Genomic DNA, 16,940 nt, shown 5'->3' with positions numbered 1-16,940 from the left:
ATGACAACGAGACACTAGCTTGATATCAATACAGTGATTGCTTTTATTGCACACAGGAATAACAAACCCGGCCATCCACATCACAATATTGTTATCAGATTGCAAACCAAGTCCCTTAAAAGCCTTCAGAGAATATTAGAGATAATATATTGAACATATCTATTGCAATTGTCTGCCGTATTATGTGCTACACATTCTTCATGATTATCCAAAACACCAGAATTAATATAAATATTTATGCAACATAACCTACATGACCCCCCCCCCCCCCACATAAAAAAAAAATTGAATCACTTGCTTTTTTTTATTCAGTTCGAAGTTGAGGGGCGAAGTCAGTGGCGCCATTTCTCTGCGGGATGGAATATTGATTTTGTTTGTTGCTTATTTGCCTTTGCCTTGTATTAAAAGCGTTAAGCTGTGTTTCTTACCTCTGGTCACGTCGAAGCAGTTCTGGCAATGCACCATGTGGTTGTACACCCACATGCTATCGCCCGCTTTCAGGTGGCCCAGAGTACCGTTGCACACCTCACACTGCGTACAATGAAATGACATGCATCAGGTTATCTGTGTGCAATTGTAACACATCAGTGTGAAATTTTAGTTGCTGTATGGAATCAGACTCAATCATTATGTTTGTTTTATCTCCTAAAATACAATTCTTTCAGCCCTTGCCTCTTGCTTTAAGTAGCCCGTGTTAAAATAGGATGGTTACAAAGTGGCAACATATGTCATTCAAATAATTAAAAAAAAAATCACCTTGAAGCAGAAAGTATGGCAGCTGATCTTCATTTCATCCAGGATCATCTTGGCATCACCATTGAAGGGCTTATGGCAGTAAGTGCAAAGTTCCCTTTCCAGGGTTGTCCTATGTTTATGACCATATGCAAGTTCAACTGAAGTCAATTAAAATGGATGAAAAGCATTGAAATCTCAATCTGAAGCGCTTTCCTAACCTGTCAGGACTGGTGTAGACGGTCTTGACGGACGTCGTGGGATTCGAGAGCATCTGGTCAGACAAGCTGGTGTTGCGATAAGACTAACAGTATTATTATAATTGTTCTTCTTTTTAGATCTGTAAGTGAGCATTCGTGTTCATCCCGCATGCATGTACCTCCTGTATGTGGTGGAACTATATTCAGTGGGGTTGCTGATACTGGTGTATTCGTAGGTGGGCTTGGACGAGGTTGAGGAGCTGTAGTAGTAGCTGCCGCTTTTGCTGCTGTAGTCGTCACTGTGGCCACAGAAACGCGGCACATTAGCGAAGAAATATAACGTATACTGTATGTGCGTGGATGTACCTGGGCAGGTTGCTGCTGACACTGTACGAGGTGACGCGGGCGCTGGGAATTTCATCAGTGTAAGAGCGGCTGCATGGCAGAGAGGAAAGTATGGGTGAGCCATTTATTGGTGTAAAGTAAGTCAAAGGAGTTTCTATGAGATGTCCAGAAGATCAGCACTCACATGGGGAATACCAGTCATACATAAAATTTAAAAAAGTGGGCCCGGGTATTGAAAATCTAAGTGAATTTGTGATTTTCGATTCGGTGAAGGATTTCATGTAGTGCCAACTTTACTTGGAAGAGCTTCTCTGAAGAAGTCAAGAGGATTACCGGTAGTTGAATTTTTTTTATAAACACAGCTCTTTCAGAAATCTTAGATGTAACACATAATAATAATGGCCAAAGGCTTAAAAAATTATCAGAGAAATTCATTAATGCAAAAACACACAAAAAAACTAAAACTAAAACAAAGCTTGAACTATGTCTACCTGGTATAGGATGTAGTTAGCGGTGCTACGCTACTCTCCATAGTCACTGTCTCTCTCTTCGTCACGCTCGAGGTGCTGACACAAAGACAACAATATTGCCGAGATGTCGATTATGGGATTGCGGGCTTATCGCTTAACCGCAGATGTCGCCTCACCTGTAAGATGAAGATGACTGAGCGGAAGAGATGCCCTTTGCCAGCAGGGTGTCGTAGAGCTCATCTTCAGGCCTACTGACGGAATGACAACGTTCACGTACATGTACAATCCGGTTTCCTTTTCATTTCGCCGAGTAAACACAAGACTTAACCCGTTAATGCTTCTTGTCAAAGTCCTAGTCTCGCTGCTGGAGAGCCTTGTTCTGCTGTAAGGAAAATAATGACGTTTTTACGTCATTATTTTCACCAATTAACCATCGAACCCATTTCTTCAATGCAACTGGTGGATGAATGTCTGACCTGTCTCCAGTTTCATCTTTGATCGCATTGGGGATGAGCGTATCATACAGTTTGTCCTCAGCACTGACAACATACAAAACAAACAAACAAACAAACAAACAAACAAACAAAAAAAACATAACAAAACCCTTGTAATTTGCGGAGAGTTGCATTACAATTTTTTTATATCACTAGTTTAACGCTTCTATACACCGATTATGATAACATGTAACCTGATCACATAATAATCCGTTCACCGTAGTAACCGTAGTCCTTGAAACGGTTATTATAACCGTATTGAACTATACATTTGATGGTTTTATTTTGCCCAACTAACAGTAATAATTATGAAATAAATATGAATGATTATGAATATTTATTTTTAATCTCATGGTATTTTGACTTTATGAAATGTATATTTTTGTCCAAATTTGGCTTATGTGTCATCCCCAATCATGTGGAGTTGCCATACCAACAAGCTCAAATGATTACATTGGTCGCTTTAAAAAAAAAAATTACAGTGAGGTTCAAACTCATATTTAATTTCGTCACTTTTCCTATGTTTGATGACAAATGTGGTAGACTACTACCTCAAACTTTATCATTCAAAATTTTAGATCATGCGTCATGTTTGTGTGATGAACTTGTGTCAAGAGTTTACTGAAGATAAAAAAAATAAAACATGAATAGAAAAAGAATCTGACCAATTTTAGGGGAAAAAAACTGAAATAAGACAACAAATATGACAAGACTATTGAAAATGTTAACCGAAAAAACACAGCCGTGTATGACCTTATCCGTGAAGCTATATTTTTGTTCCCCAGTACGGCTTTGAATGTACTGTAAATAGTTTCACTGTGGAACAGGTCATTTCTACTTCCATGTTTTCCTCATAGGAAAAGCAGGTTCCGAAATGTTTTAAATCGGATGTCAACCAAAAACAATTATTTAACCCTTTCATGCACCCTGTAACCTGAGAACATGGTAAACTGTCCACTGTAGTAACCGCAGTCCCTGAAAGGGTTAAAAAAATTTTTTTGATGCCCTAAGAACATATATGACTTTTTTTTTAAATGGCTTTTACCCTTTGCTGAAGGACTGCACCCGCTCACTGAATGTTGAAGTCTTGGGGGGACTTTTTCTGCAAATAAACAACAGGAAAAAAAAACATTGTCATCTAACTCATAACAATCCAATGATATGATGGGTCACTCTCTACCTAAGACTGCTGGTGATTGTGGTTTCGGTGATTTTGCCATCCTTGCTCACTGTGGTGGTGGTGGTGCTGAAGGACAGGACGCAAAGTTTTAAAAGGATATTTTCTACTGGTATGTTTGGATGATGTGGATGCACGAATGACTGTTGCTGGTGCACCTTGAATTGGGTTCATCGTTTCTCCTGTAGGAGGGGGAGCTGGAGGAGAGACATTAATATCCGTCATTTGCTTTAAGGGGCTGGACATCCGAATATATGCAGGATATTTGAATATTAGACAGCTGTGTCGCTTCTTTTCAAGACAACCTTGCTTGATTTTGTGTGTTTTTTTAAAGGAAAATCTACCTCTGAGTGTAGGAGACTCGGGATTTGGAGTAGGAGCTGCGTGTGAAAAGGCAGAAAGGCAATAATTAAAAGGCCTTGCGGTGCTTTTTGTGAGCATTTAAATAAAAAAAGAAAATTGGACACAAACCTGGTTGGCAGGTCATCCTGACTCCCACTGAATCTACGACAGCAGAAATGACAATTAGTGGTTCATATCACAACTGTGTGCTACAATTTCACCTTGTTAGTTGGGATGATTTAATTCAGCGTTATTTAGTTTTTAATAGTCTCAGGGTTGAACCAATGTCAGTTTTTGGCATGTTGATGAAATGAAACGAAATCCCCGTAAACGCCTGAAAATGCAAAAAACAAGAAAGAAAAAGAAAGAAAATAAATGAGAACCTGCAGCACCAGATTTTTACCTCTTGCTGAGAGCCTGTACAGACGTTGATCTGGCAATTTGTTTATTTTCTGCCACAGGGCTGTAAGCAACATGCAAAAAAATAAAGCGATAACTTTGTATAAAATGAGCTCATAATTTCCAACACAATGTGGGGAAAAAAGAGGGTCTCATACTGGCCTGTACTCCAACCCGAGTAAGCGTTTTTTTTTTTTTTTGTTTGTGTGGATTTGGAATGATATGCATGACAAACATACCGGTACTTGATAATATTACAATTTTGAGTGAGCTGATTTTCGTGAAAAAAGTTGCTTTGCTGTTCAATAGTTTTATGCCGTCCTTGATTTGCAATTTTCATATAAGGGAGCCTTTTGCACTGGAAAAAAAAAATCACGGTACATGGTCATTTTGTTGTGCGTTTCAAATAATAGCATTTTGTCATCCATCTGGTTCGGAAGTGTGTGGTCCTATGTGTCTTCCCGGTAGCACTGACGAAAAATTGTGCCCCACTCCGGCATTTAAAAGGGTGACTTTTAAAAATGTAATTTATTTAAATAGGGTCAACTTATTTTTTTTCCACACGTATGCAACAGTTAGGACTGTTGAAATGCTGATTTTAAAAGTCACCCCAAAAAGTCAAGCCCGGTAAAAAGAGAGAAGAAAAATTCTACCTGTTTAAACTATCGGTGGATCTGTATTGGGTGAGGACAGATGAGCCAAAGTTTGGATCTCGGCTGTCAAAGAAGAAGACAACAAATGAAAAGCATAATGGAGTCGCACCTAAAACAGTCTGCTTCCTTTCGGTTGCGTGTTCCTTTTTCTCTCTCTCCATGTTTGAGTTATGTCATAATTGCACTCACTCAACGGCTTCGTACTCATCCTCGTCTTTTCTGATCCAACTGTCGTCTTTTAGCAGAGAGGAAGACATGGTGCGGACGCTCTTGGCTTTGAAAAGATAAAAATGCTCACATTTAAAATGGCCTCCTCAAAATGGTTTCAAGTGAAGAAGTATTATATTTATAATCTAATAATATGATGAAGTAGAATTGCACTGCGTCTTTATGTTTTTGTTACCTCATTGACATGCAAGTCAAAATATAGACAACGGTCTCAGGATGCAAAAAGTGCAGTAAAAATTATGAAAGAATTACACACACATATATATACACACTGTATATACAGTATATATATACCTTAATATAATAAATATATATAAACTCATAAAATGAATTAAATAACTGTTTATGATAAGACATCATTTTGTGCATAATAGAATAATTCAAATAAATACATTCACGTCTTTACATTCTGACAATAGTCACATACTACGACTACTTGGACTACTCCTGCTATTACTACTACTACTACTACTATTATTACTACTTCTACTACTAATAATAATGAACATGCATATGGATGCTCACACATTTGATAACTCAGGTTGGTATTGTTCATATTTTCAACGGTTCGTGCTGTAAAGAGAAAGACATTTTAAAAAGCGATACACACACTACCGTTTATGGCCACAAGATGTCACTGTGGGCCGAGCTGCTCAAAGGCTCTCCAACTGTACTGATCTGTACTATGCCTCGCCTGGTAACACTTGAGATGCTGTGTGTTGAATAGAGGAGCTGCCTCTTTAAAACTGGTTTGTCTGGATCTCAGCCCACACGAACACACCCCCACGTTCCATGCAACACACACCCTCGCTAAACAGAGTAATACATAGTAGAACATATGGGTGACATGAGTCATTCCTGACATTTTCTTGACCGCTTTCTGCATTTTTTTTAAAGTGAGAATTTTACTGGTCATTTATTTGCATGCTTCTATCAGGGGTGTGCAACCTATGGTCCGTGGAGTTTAAGCAGTGCCCCCTAAACCCCTCAATCCCCAAAACATTTGACGCCATAATGCATCAAACTTCAAAGGTAAGGCAAGACTGTAATTAAAAACTAATCTAATAATTACTTGTTTGCGACATCTTCAATGGGTGAGTACACTGAAAACAAGTTTTTGTTGAACTAAGTTTTATTTGGTTAAGTGGTTGCATAAAAAAATCATCTGGATTCAGATATAATTTTAAAGTAGATTATACATCTACTTAAAAAAACAGATGAAAACCATACAAAATAAAATTGAGTAAATTCAGCACACCATTTTTTCTGTGTAGTTTTACTTTATTTTAGTTATATTATACATTATGTTATTTTTTACACATATGTGACAGTTAGAAATGTTAAATTGTTGCCTAAAGGAGGATAGAGATCTTTTTTATTTCTTCATGAATTTAGTCAACACTCGGTTGACGAAAAACTTCCTTCCCTGGTTTGAAGCCTCTCATTGACTCTTGTGAATTGACAGCCACCTTAATAACTCCATCGTTCTATGCAATGTGTGTGCTAATGAACAATACGAGCAAATAAATCTGGCACGGATTTCATTACTCAATATTTGTTCTAAATTACAGCCTTAAAAATCACGCAAAGAGGTCAAACTAGCTCGACGCAGCTTGGTTTTATTTCACTCATAAACTAAGGGTTGACATAAAACAGTAACTCAATATTTGATACTTTTGTAGGTCAGAGTTAATCAAAATAAAGGAAAGTGCATACCTCTGTGGAAAGTTGTGAGTTCCAAGCAGGGCTGAACCGAATTGCAGCTCAAAATCCTGCTAAACACCTGTAAACTACACTGCTGTGTGCAATTACTCCCTCGTCAAAGCGGTTTTTAACCCAGGGGGAGGGGAGTGCAAGGTCACCCTGGGGCAGGCGGGGCCTCAGTAAAGGAGAAGAGTGAGTCTGCTGTCGGCTGGTAGTCGGAATTGAGCAAGTTTATCAGCCGCCTAGCCCGCTGAGACGCGGCTGGAATTAAGGTGGAGCGCATGGAAGGACCTGCAAGTCAACTTAAGCGTCAGACAGACACCCAGTGGGTGTGGGAGTGTATGTCAAGACGTCACTAAAAATGTGTAAAATGTACCGGTAGATAGATAGATCTCTTCATATCAGCTTGTTCTCTAGTTAGTTTTACTCCACATTGCATGACCGTTCCTTTAATAAATCACAGGAGGACTTTGCACTTTTCAAGTCCAGTCAAGTCCAGCGAAGTCCAAGCAACGTCAATAGGTACACTACAGGCCAGAATATTAGGCATACGTGCTATCTAAACCAGTGATTCCCAACAACTGTGACGCAGCAAATTAATGTATCGGGAGAGATCATCAGGAGTGGGAAATTCTACACGATGGCAGAATTTTTTCTATTGTAGAATATATTCCATGGCACAGTAAAGGTTAGAAAAAACTGATCTAAAGCCATGCCACAAAAATCGATTATTTATGTTGCATTTCAATCCTAAATGGACCTCTAAAGAGTCTTCACAAACAATATTTACAGTGGAACATCCGACCCAATGTTGAACATCGCTTGCCAGCTCACCTGTTTTCTGAGTCGGTAATTTGACGCTAGCTAGCTGAGCCGTGATTGGTCGTTACCAATTTAGCAACTTTAATATCATTTACAGTGGACGTCAAGTGGGAAAATGGCCGCCTCCTGAAATGGATAAAAACGGGTGGATTTTGCTGCTTAATTCATATTCCACACACACAATGTTAATCAAAATACAGTGTTTGGACTAGTGGGACCACATAGAACATATTATTGAAAAGAACATTTTGGACTTGACTTCCCCTTTAAGAGAAGAATATACATGTACAGTGAAAGAATGACGAGCAGTCAAGCTCTAGCTCGCATTGATTCAGTCTTTGTTATACTGAATGAGATTAATAGCGCTGAAAACTGTCATTTTAAAAATTGCTTTAGCAATTAATAAAGAAAGGTTCAATGATAACAGGTTGTCTATCGCCATAATTATTTCGATGAATTTTTGCAGTACAAGATTGTATTTGTGAATCAAATGAAATAAAAATAAAAATATATGTATATATTAGAGAAGCTGGATAATTGTGGGATACATATTTATGGCAAAACAACTACAGTATCCCCGTCAGTCACAATTACATAATCACAGGATTACCGGGCACTGGAGCAAACTGCAGTCTAAACTTTAACTTAAACTTGGAAAAAACAAACAAACTCATGAATCTGTTGTGCCTCCCAAAAGCTGGAAAAAGTTTCCTTCTGTTTTAAAATTACATTTTACCAAGGGAACACAATCAACATGTTACTGCACAAGTTTGTGATCTAAAGTGTCTTTTTCTGCTTTGGACAGTCACTACTTGAATGATTAAAAGTATGAACGGCTCATAGCAAAGAAGGGTGTGACAACACGATGCTGATAGGCAAGCCTCGGTTGCAATGACAGGAATGCAGACTAGCCAGCAATGAGCTTGCTATTGTGTTTTGTTATGCTAGGTCAAGCCATTGAAATAGTTATCAGAGAGGAAATAATGAAGCATGTACATGTTTGGCACAAAAAAAAAATCCAACTAATGGCCAAGGTTGCTTTTCTCATTGTGATCATAGCAGGACTGTACTTTTTGACAACTGAGAAAACAATAATCGGTCAAAATATTTGAGATTCTGCTGAGGAAATGTCCTATGTACTGTGTATCTTAGCAAAGAGCAAAACATGTTACCTTATAAATGATAGGTAATGTTAAAAAAAAACCAACAACACTATTCAGTTTATTTTATTAGCACGTGTAAATGGCAAATGGAACCAGGTGTGAATAACAAATCTCACCTACATTGCCACATTGGGTTGGGCCGGCTTTATGTAGAAGCTCTTTGAACGATATGATATTTCTAATGCGGAAACAAATATTATCAACGTATCTATTAAATTACTAAGATACAGTTTTACAAAGAATTAACAAAAAAATAGTCATGCGTAAGTGTTTCCTAAAATGTCAAATTGTAGTTATTTAAGCCTCCTTGTTCCCTGAACATAAGTTCTGGTTGATTTATTTCTGATGGCTAAAATCTAGGTATAAAAAGGTGAACTCAAATTTGAACTTTCTGATTCTTGTTCAAATTACCAAAGTGTGAAGAGCTCACGGAAATTAGCAGAATCCGCATGAATACACTTCACGATGCCGGTTGTTCTAGTCGTTTTTATGACGTGGTCTAATAAATTTATACAGAACTGTCTTGTGCATTCATTCAGCTCATCAAAACACAGAGCATTCTCTAGCCATCCGGAATGCACAAATGATGTACACTAGGCGGTGCTAGTGTCGCATAACATAAATGGCTGTGCAACACTGTATACTGTAATAAAAACAAACACAAAACCAAAACAAAACAGAAAAAAAACAAGCAATTAAGCTGGTGCTGCAAAAGCGTTAAAATTTGGTGTTCAAAAGACTTTTTCTAGAAAGTTATGCCTCAAGGATTGAACGAATCTTGCAGCTCAAACCACTACCACGTGTAAAGTCAGTAAATCTCGTCAGAAAGAATTCATTTAATCATGGCTGAACACCTTAAGAGGGGTTTTATATTTCTTTGATTATTTTTTGGTGATGTCACCCAGAGAATACATTTCAGTGACAAAGGGCATGATGTGGTTATGCAGAACAATACGAACAACCCAATAAATGTTCCTAATCCTGATACATTTGTTAAACACAACACATACTAATACCAAACCTGCTAATGAAACTCTACAAGGTGACAGCATTGCTCTGAAAAATCCTTTCAGTTCCCTTTCTGTTACACATCTGTTAAGGGGTGAGTAGTTTTATTTTATGTCATTTTTTCCCCGTTTTTATTTTACACTTTCTCATTTCTTTTGAAATGTGCACGGCAGTTCTATCCATCCATTTTCTATATTGCTTGTCCTCAACGTTGAATGCCCTTGACCTTCGATCCCTTAGAGGGCACTGCATAAAAAATCGATATCAATGTGGAAAGGATATCAACACACAGGCTCAGGATCACTTCAGAAAAACAATGTCAGCAAACGCAGTTTTTTAGTGCAACTTAAAACTCAACTACGCATTTATCAACACCCAGAAAAGCCGCTGGCAAAGATGGACTGATGCAATTTCACATTTCAAATTGTTTTGGGAAATTGTGGACCTTATGCCTTCTGGGCCAAACTATTATGGATGCAAAGTTCAAAAGATAGCATCTGTGATGATGTAGAGCTGTGTTAGTGCCAATGGCATGGGTAACTTAGGCATCCGCAAAGGCACCATTCATGCTGAAAGGTACATACGGGTTTTGGAGAAACATATGCTGGCATCCAAGCAATGTCTTTTTCATGGACGCGCATGCATATTTCTGCCAGACAATGTCAAACCACATTCTGCATGTGTTATAACAGCATGGGTTCGTAGTCAATGAGTGTGTGCACTAGACTTGCTTGCCTGCAGTCCAGACCTGTCTCCCATTGAAAATGTTCTGCGCATTATGAAGCGTGAAATACGACACTGTGGACTGTTGAACAGATGAAGTTGTACATCAAGCAAAAATGGGAAAGAATTCCACCGACAAAGCTTCAAAAATGAGTGTCCTTACCTCCCAAAAGTTTATTGAATGTTTTAAAAAGAAAAGTGTTCAACATGACGCTGTTTTGACACAATATTATTCTAAACGAATGATTATTCTTTAAAAACAACTGTATTGTTTGAACATTAACTATCTTGTCTTTGTCGTGCATTCAATTAAATATAGGTTGAACATAATTTGAAAATCATTGTATTCTGTTTTCATGAATGTTTAACGCCAACCTCCAAACTTCATTGGAATTGAATTTCTATCTGAGAATGATATTTTTGTTTTTATTCCATTAACAACTGAAAACATATGTGACTCAAAAAATTGTCATAAATACCAAAATGTCTAGTCGTTTTTGGGGGGTTTCTTATGCTAACCAGAGTAGACACAGCAGACAGACAATAAAGTCGTATTTTGGGGGTTTCTTATGCTTTCCAGAGTAGACACAGCAGACAGACAATACAATCGTTTGGAATTACAATGCCAACCATAGGGGAAATCTCGGAGTCTTTTCTCTATATGTTCCAAAGGAATTATTATTATCCGCAAGCATACTACAGAGCATAAATGCCACGGGATGATGATAATGTTCCTGGAGGCTAATAATAATCCTAATAATGAACGTGTTCCGGCGGCGTGCGGGCGAAGCGACGCAGCACACCGTGCAGGCAAGGGGAGGGGAGGGATGATGGAGCTAAGATGGCAGACCGTCTGAGGGTGCAGCCGCTCGGGGGTCAACGCATTTCCGAGGGACAAATGGCAACGAATCCCCAACATAACGAATACTCCTGATATTTTGGACATTTTATCGGGAATGTTCTTGTAGCTCGAGGAAGAGACGCACGGGTGGAGGGGGAGGAGGAGGAGGAGGGGAGAGAGGAGGAGGACCTCGGTTGCTGAATTAGCCCTGATAACAAGCGCCGATCCCGGATAAAATTTGTGCCATTTTCCGCAACGTTAAAAGGGGCACGTTATAGGCACGCAGTGGATTTAACAATACACAGATTGTACCCGATGGCCGGGCGTGATTGAGCGGCTTTCTGTTTTGCGTGATTCATTTATGCATTGTGCTCCTAAACGATGATGTGTGCCGCTGCGGCAGCGGCCGCCGCCTGTGGAGGGATTCTGCCCTCTTCGTCACCGTCGATGGGGCTGGGAGTCCGGGTCATTTACGGACTAGGAGCCGATCTCTCCACCATTGGGCCGGGTATGGGTCCCTGTCCGACACCCGGAGCCCAGTCTGACTGTCGGACTCGGTACCAGCTTTTACTCTCAGGGAGAGCCCTGGCGGAAAGATACAGGAGGATTTATACGACTGCCATCAACGATAAAGAGCAAGGACTAAATCCAGGAAGGTGAGTGGGGCTATTTGGCTGTTCATGGCAGAGGCTGGCTTGTCATTCGCGGGGCTAGCTTGGAGCTAACCATAGCCCAACGTCATATCCCCGGCTGGACACGGCGACCGTAAACTAAATGTCATTCATGTCTCGCGAGCTAGTCCAGTTTTCATGGTTCATGCAGTTGTCGCATTAGCTCCCCCAAATAAATAAATAAACCCAGGAGGTGCGCTGTTTTGAGGGGTGGTGGGGGCACTCCTGGTGGGGTCAGCTTGCCAAGGTAGCATCTGGTCCAGGGACTTCCTTAGCCTGTCGGAGATCTGTGTAGCTCCCGTTGGCTCCGTCCAGCATGCGCAAACGGGGGTTGATTGGCAAATGTGGTTTTTATACTACACAGCACAACACTTGTCATCTAAATAACTTAGTCGTGGTCATTAATGTCAGTTTAGGCCCAACCGCGTCACTATTGCGATTGCTAGCTAGTTAGCCTGCCAGCTAGCTGGACGCCAACTAAAAACATGGGAGCGTTAGACCCCAGTAGTATTTTTTGTAGGTGGTACACATTGATGACAGTGACACGATAACGTGTCTGCATGTTTTTTGTTTTTTTTATGCGTGGAGGAGGAGGTTTGTGATCTTAAGTGGCATTTTTTGCCCTAAGCGTGTAATAGTTACGTCATTTATTGTCAGTCAGGTTGGAGTGGAGCTGGGTCATTGCTGCATCATCCCTCACTCTCATTGTGTTGTTGTCAGCAGCCCACAGCGTCAGTTTACAATGAGGAGACTTTTTCGTCAGTAAAATCAAACGCTCTTACAGTTTTAAGAACGATTGTACACGTGTGTCAAAATGTTCGGTGCACTTTTTAAGTAACCTTATATTTTTTATAGGTACAAATAATGTCGAGCCAACAACAGAAAGTAAGGAGGGTAGAAATATAGCTTTAAACAAACAAGCAAGGGAGGATGCAAAGTAAAATGTATTGTTTACCTAATTTTGTCCCTCTATTTAGATTCACCTTTTCATTGAAGGAGATACAAAATACCGGTGTCCTCCCCTCTAAATTGCTGTGCTGGAGGGAAGAATGTGTTAAAATGTTGTTTCACATGATACAGAGATGTCTCTTTGTCAGTCATGGTCTCAAGTTCACATTTTCATTGACCAAGGTAGAAGCAACCTATTAAATAAGACTTGGACTTGGAAGGGCGGCAGCGAATGACTCAATCAGAAAGTGAAGTCGTTATTTGTTTCACAACCACCACTGCTTTCATTTTCTTGAGATCATGCATATCTGTTTGAATACAATTCTGTGGTTGCCTCTGGGGAAACTGATTTTTAAATTAATATTTGTAAACCCTCTCCTCCCCCCATGGAAGCTTATTTTAATGTTGCATGCCATCAAACAAATAGCATAGCAGGCATCAACCAAGTTGAGAGTAAACTAACAGTGCTTCTGCTGCTTGCTATCAATTGCTACATTACAATCAATTTTCCTCAGATTGTTTTTTTACAATGTTATGTGAGTAATGGATACATATGCCCCCCCACGCTAGAATTATGCTTTGCACTTTGCATTAAGAACATTCATTCATTCATTCATCTTCCGAGCCGCTTGATCCTCACTAGGGTCGCGGGGGGTGCTGGAGCCTATCCCAGCTGTCTTCGGGCAGTAGGTGGGGGACACCCTGAACCGGTTGCCAGCCAATCGCAGGGCACACAGAAACGAACAACCATTCGCACTCACACTCACACCTAGGGACAATTTAGAGTGTTCAATCAGCCTGCCATGCATATTTTTGGAATGTGGGAGGAAACCGGAGCACCCGGAGAAAACCCACGCAGGCCCGGGGAGAACAGGCAAACTCCACACAGGGAGGCCGGAGCTGGAATCGAACCCGGTACCTCTGCACTGTGAAGCCGACGTGCTAACCACTGGTCTACCGGGCCAGTGCATTAAGAACATTAAATTATTTAAAATGGTAATCTTTTTTCCAGTGTATCTACATCTACTTTCTCGAACCGTATTCTCTTTGTATTCTCATGTGTGAACCCATTTTAAATTTGGATTCTGACACCTTCCAAAAATAGAGCACCAAAGCAAAGCAACATCTTTGAGTCTTTGTCAAAATGTGGAAGATTCAGTGAGGCAAGAACAGTGCAAATGACAATTACAGATGTTTTGGTTTGAGTTATGTCTTTCTAATTTGCAAAAATTATCTTTTTCGTCAGCTACCGTGTGTTCCTAAGGCAGAGAGTTTTCTGTGGATGTTAAATTTTGCTGCCTTTAAAGCACAAACCATTATACTCACCGGTACTACAAAACATAAGCATAATTGTGTGCCGTCTTGTAAAGAACATTGTAATATTACTAGCATATAGTAAATAAAGCCATTTAACAGGTGTTGTTTACACTCAATCTTCTGTAAATATATCATGTCAGGGGCCATTTCAGCTTTGTAAATTATGGGCCACATTAAATGTTTGAAAAAATACAATGTCATATGATTCTGTATTGGTGGGTTAAAATTTTTGGGGGGGTCTTTTCCCTCCTTCTTTCTTTCTTTCATCCATCTTAGGTGTTACGTGTTTTTAGAATTGCATAGCAGGTCGGATCAAATACTCTCACGGTCTGTATAGGTTCCACCCGCGGTAGGTTTCCCATCACTGCTTGATGGATATTCCCTGTGACAGCCGATTTCTTTCTTTCAGAGGGAAGAAAGCCTTGAACAAGAAGAAGCTGAAAAGGCGACAAAAGGTGAAGTCCAAAGTCAAATCGAGGACAAAGGTAAGAGATGCATGACAATGTTATACCATTATGTTATGCTTATGGAAGCGCAACCCGCAAAATTCACATAATCAAGTGGAGTCTTTCTGATAAAAAATCATATTTGGCGCCAGACTCCATCTCATCCTCAAAAGCGGCGAGGAGAGTGCCAAGAAGCACAATACGAAATGCACCATAGGTGGGTGGGGGGTGGGGGGTTCCTTCAGTGGCTCATCCTTGTTAGTGACGGCCTGTTGCCAAGCGACCCGATGTGTTCCGCATCGCTACGGCAACAGTTGCCTGGTACCAACTCCTCCATCCAAAGGGGAGACCCTGTCTGTTCTTGAGGAGGATGTGGGGCAGTTTGCTGCCTCACTTTGCAGACTTAACATTTGATTTTGTTTGCTCTGTTTGCTTTTCCCTCAAGGTCAGACTCGCTGACTGCTTGTTTGCTCACATTTTCAAACTATATTTCCCCCTTGAGAATTAGTGGAAATCTGAGTTGTCCTAAAGCTGAAGTTAGCTGTCCTAAAGCTGAAGTTGTTGATGTGTTGGCAGTGCAGTTTTTAATTTGCGTTGTCTATGCGCCACATTAACACAGTGTAGTGTGTGATGGGCAGCATCCACTCATGACAATGCTTTTATCTTTTTGGACACTTTCTTTTTTTCCACACTCACGCAAGGAGGCGACGCCGACTTGCCTTTTCAATCTCCTACCTCTGACACTTGTCGTCAACAAAAGCCATACTTGCCATTGGACCAGCCATATATGCAACAGGGTCTTAAGTTGCTCACTTGAATGACAAAAGGCCGCCCTCTCAAACAGGCTAATTTAAGCAAGACAAGAAATACTAGATTTTATTTTTTATTTTTTTTAATCCTTGGAGAATTTTTACACAGGCTTGTTACTGACACATGGGATCAGCTTCAAATTGTGGAAAATAAATCCACAGTATGTTTTTAACACAGCGACATGGCATCCCACTTTTATGACGTCAGCCGGATGCTGGTGCCTTTCACACAGCAGGACAACGTGCGGGGGAAAAAGCAGTTTTACACAGGGCTGTTTGAAAGGGGCTAAAAATTGAGTTAGCGTGGAGACGGGCATGCAGGCATCAAAGTGTGGCTAGTGTGCAGGCGGTTATGTTGGATTTGTGATCAACCTCGGTTTGCCAGAGAACTCTAGCTGCCATTGTCACAGCATTTCTACCCAACCATTTTTTCATGCACACATTGACCTGTAATCAGAATTAAAAACATCTGGAAGCCAGATGAAGATGGGGATCTGATGTTTTGTTTGTTAGCATACAGCACACTCCCCTACGTTCACGTTTCGGCATTATCGAGTTTGTTGATAAATGGATATTTTTGTGGGATCCTATCCTCTGTTATTTGTTGAAAAAGGCAGTTGTTTTATTGCTCAGGCTAGAGCCATGCCTAATATAAAAGTAATGTTTTGGAGCCGTTGTATGGCATCTTTGGGCTAAAGAGCTATGTGTGTGTGGGGGGGGGGGCAAATGACAATGGAAAATGTGGTTGCAATGGCTTCCCTCAACCTGAGTGAGCACAATGCACCATGAGTTTTGAACAAATGAGTTCTAGAGAAACTGTGCTTTTTTGGCCTTGGGGAATGATTTTGAGAGATCCCTATTTTTAATATGACTTTACTTTTACAGTGCATAACAGTTAAAATATTACTGACAAGAATGTTACTTCAAAGTTGCCTACTGCTAATGACGGCTTTATTATCCGCCACTTTAATTCTGCAATGGACTATTTCTGTTTCCTTGCTGTTCTCATTGATATCACGGGGTTTGCATTACATGCCTTCCAAAGCCTTGTCCTCTTAATGAACACAAAGTGCTACAGGCAGGCGAGCAGCAGACACCCTGCTCAATGGATCTGCTCCATCTATCCTCCCTGTTGCTTTGAGCTGAGGATGAATGACCTCGTCCCAACTCCCCTCTCCTGCCCCCCGCCCCTCCCCAAACAGATGACATCACCTCCTGTCACGGGTATGCCCATAGGGCAATGAGAGGCATGGCAATCGATCATTGAGGTTCCTTCTCCCTCGAGGTGGTGGCTAAAAATGCCTCGATGGAGAAAGCCAACCATTTAGTGCGCTCATCCTGATGATTATTTGATGGCGCTTCTTTTACGACCCACTGCTTCGTATTTCTAGCCTCTGAATCAATTGGAGTCCTAGTGAGAGTGTTCCTGCCACAACTGCCAACACGCA

At 40.4% G+C, this 16,940-nt stretch overlaps 2 protein-coding genes across 21 annotated transcripts in view; one reads left to right on the top strand and one right to left on the bottom strand.

Annotated features, from left to right (window-relative positions):
• Nucleotides 1-19: 19 nt before the first annotated feature.
• Nucleotides 20-6,948, bottom strand: scel (sciellin). Of its 2 annotated transcripts, none has more exons than XM_052081690.1 (19): nt 6,757-6,948; nt 5,002-5,086; nt 4,813-4,875; nt 4,164-4,223; nt 3,890-3,922; nt 3,763-3,798; nt 3,577-3,615; nt 3,422-3,487; nt 3,287-3,343; nt 2,224-2,286; nt 2,076-2,129; nt 1,924-1,995; nt 1,769-1,843; nt 1,299-1,367; nt 1,112-1,231; nt 954-1,019; nt 757-865; nt 429-531; nt 20-349 (listed from the first exon to the last, which is right to left on the bottom strand). In XM_052081690.1, the coding sequence occupies exons 2-19, from the start codon at nt 5,067-5,069 to the stop codon at nt 333-335; spliced, it is 1,170 nt and encodes a 389-aa protein (XP_051937650.1). In that variant the 5' UTR covers nt 5,070-5,086; nt 6,757-6,948; the 3' UTR covers nt 20-332. The 2 variants fall into 2 exon arrangements, with proteins under 2 accessions (XP_051937650.1, XP_051937649.1); XM_052081689.1 differs by having other exon boundaries at nt 954-1,025; nt 6,757-6,944.
• A 4,318-nt stretch (nt 6,949-11,266) lies between these two features.
• The window catches only part of mycbp2 (MYC binding protein 2), a 52,313-nt gene continuing 46,639 nt past the window's right edge, over nt 11,267-16,940 (top strand). For all 19 annotated transcript variants that reach the window (XM_052081613.1, XM_052081614.1, XM_052081601.1 and 16 more), the window contains exons 1-2: nt 11,267-11,957; nt 14,647-14,722. In XM_052081613.1, the coding sequence (XP_051937573.1) occupies nt 11,683-11,957; nt 14,647-14,722 (351 nt within the window). In that variant the 5' untranslated portion in view covers nt 11,267-11,682. The remainder of the gene's footprint in view (nt 11,958-14,646; nt 14,723-16,940) is intronic.

Source organism: Hippocampus zosterae, chromosome 12 (genome assembly GCF_025434085.1).
Source record: "Hippocampus zosterae strain Florida chromosome 12, ASM2543408v3, whole genome shotgun sequence".
Taxonomy (NCBI): Eukaryota; Metazoa; Chordata; class Actinopteri; order Syngnathiformes; family Syngnathidae; genus Hippocampus; species Hippocampus zosterae.
This window is presented reverse-complemented; position numbering and strand designations above follow the sequence as displayed.

Bases quoted from the DNA above. Each gene is read 5' to 3' on its own strand.
- scel (XM_052081689.1), bottom strand. From the start codon at position 5,069: ATGTCTTCCTCTCTGCTAAAAGACGACAGTTGGATCAGAAAAGACGAG. The intron at 2,287-3,286 runs GTAAAAGCCATT...GTATGTTGTCAG, and splicing joins GTGCAGTCCTTCAGCAAAGG to TGCTGAGGACAAACTGTATG. The intron at 1,026-1,111 runs GTACATGCATGC...GTCTTATCGCAA, and splicing joins AGTTCCACCACATACAGGAG to CACCAGCTTGTCTGACCAGA.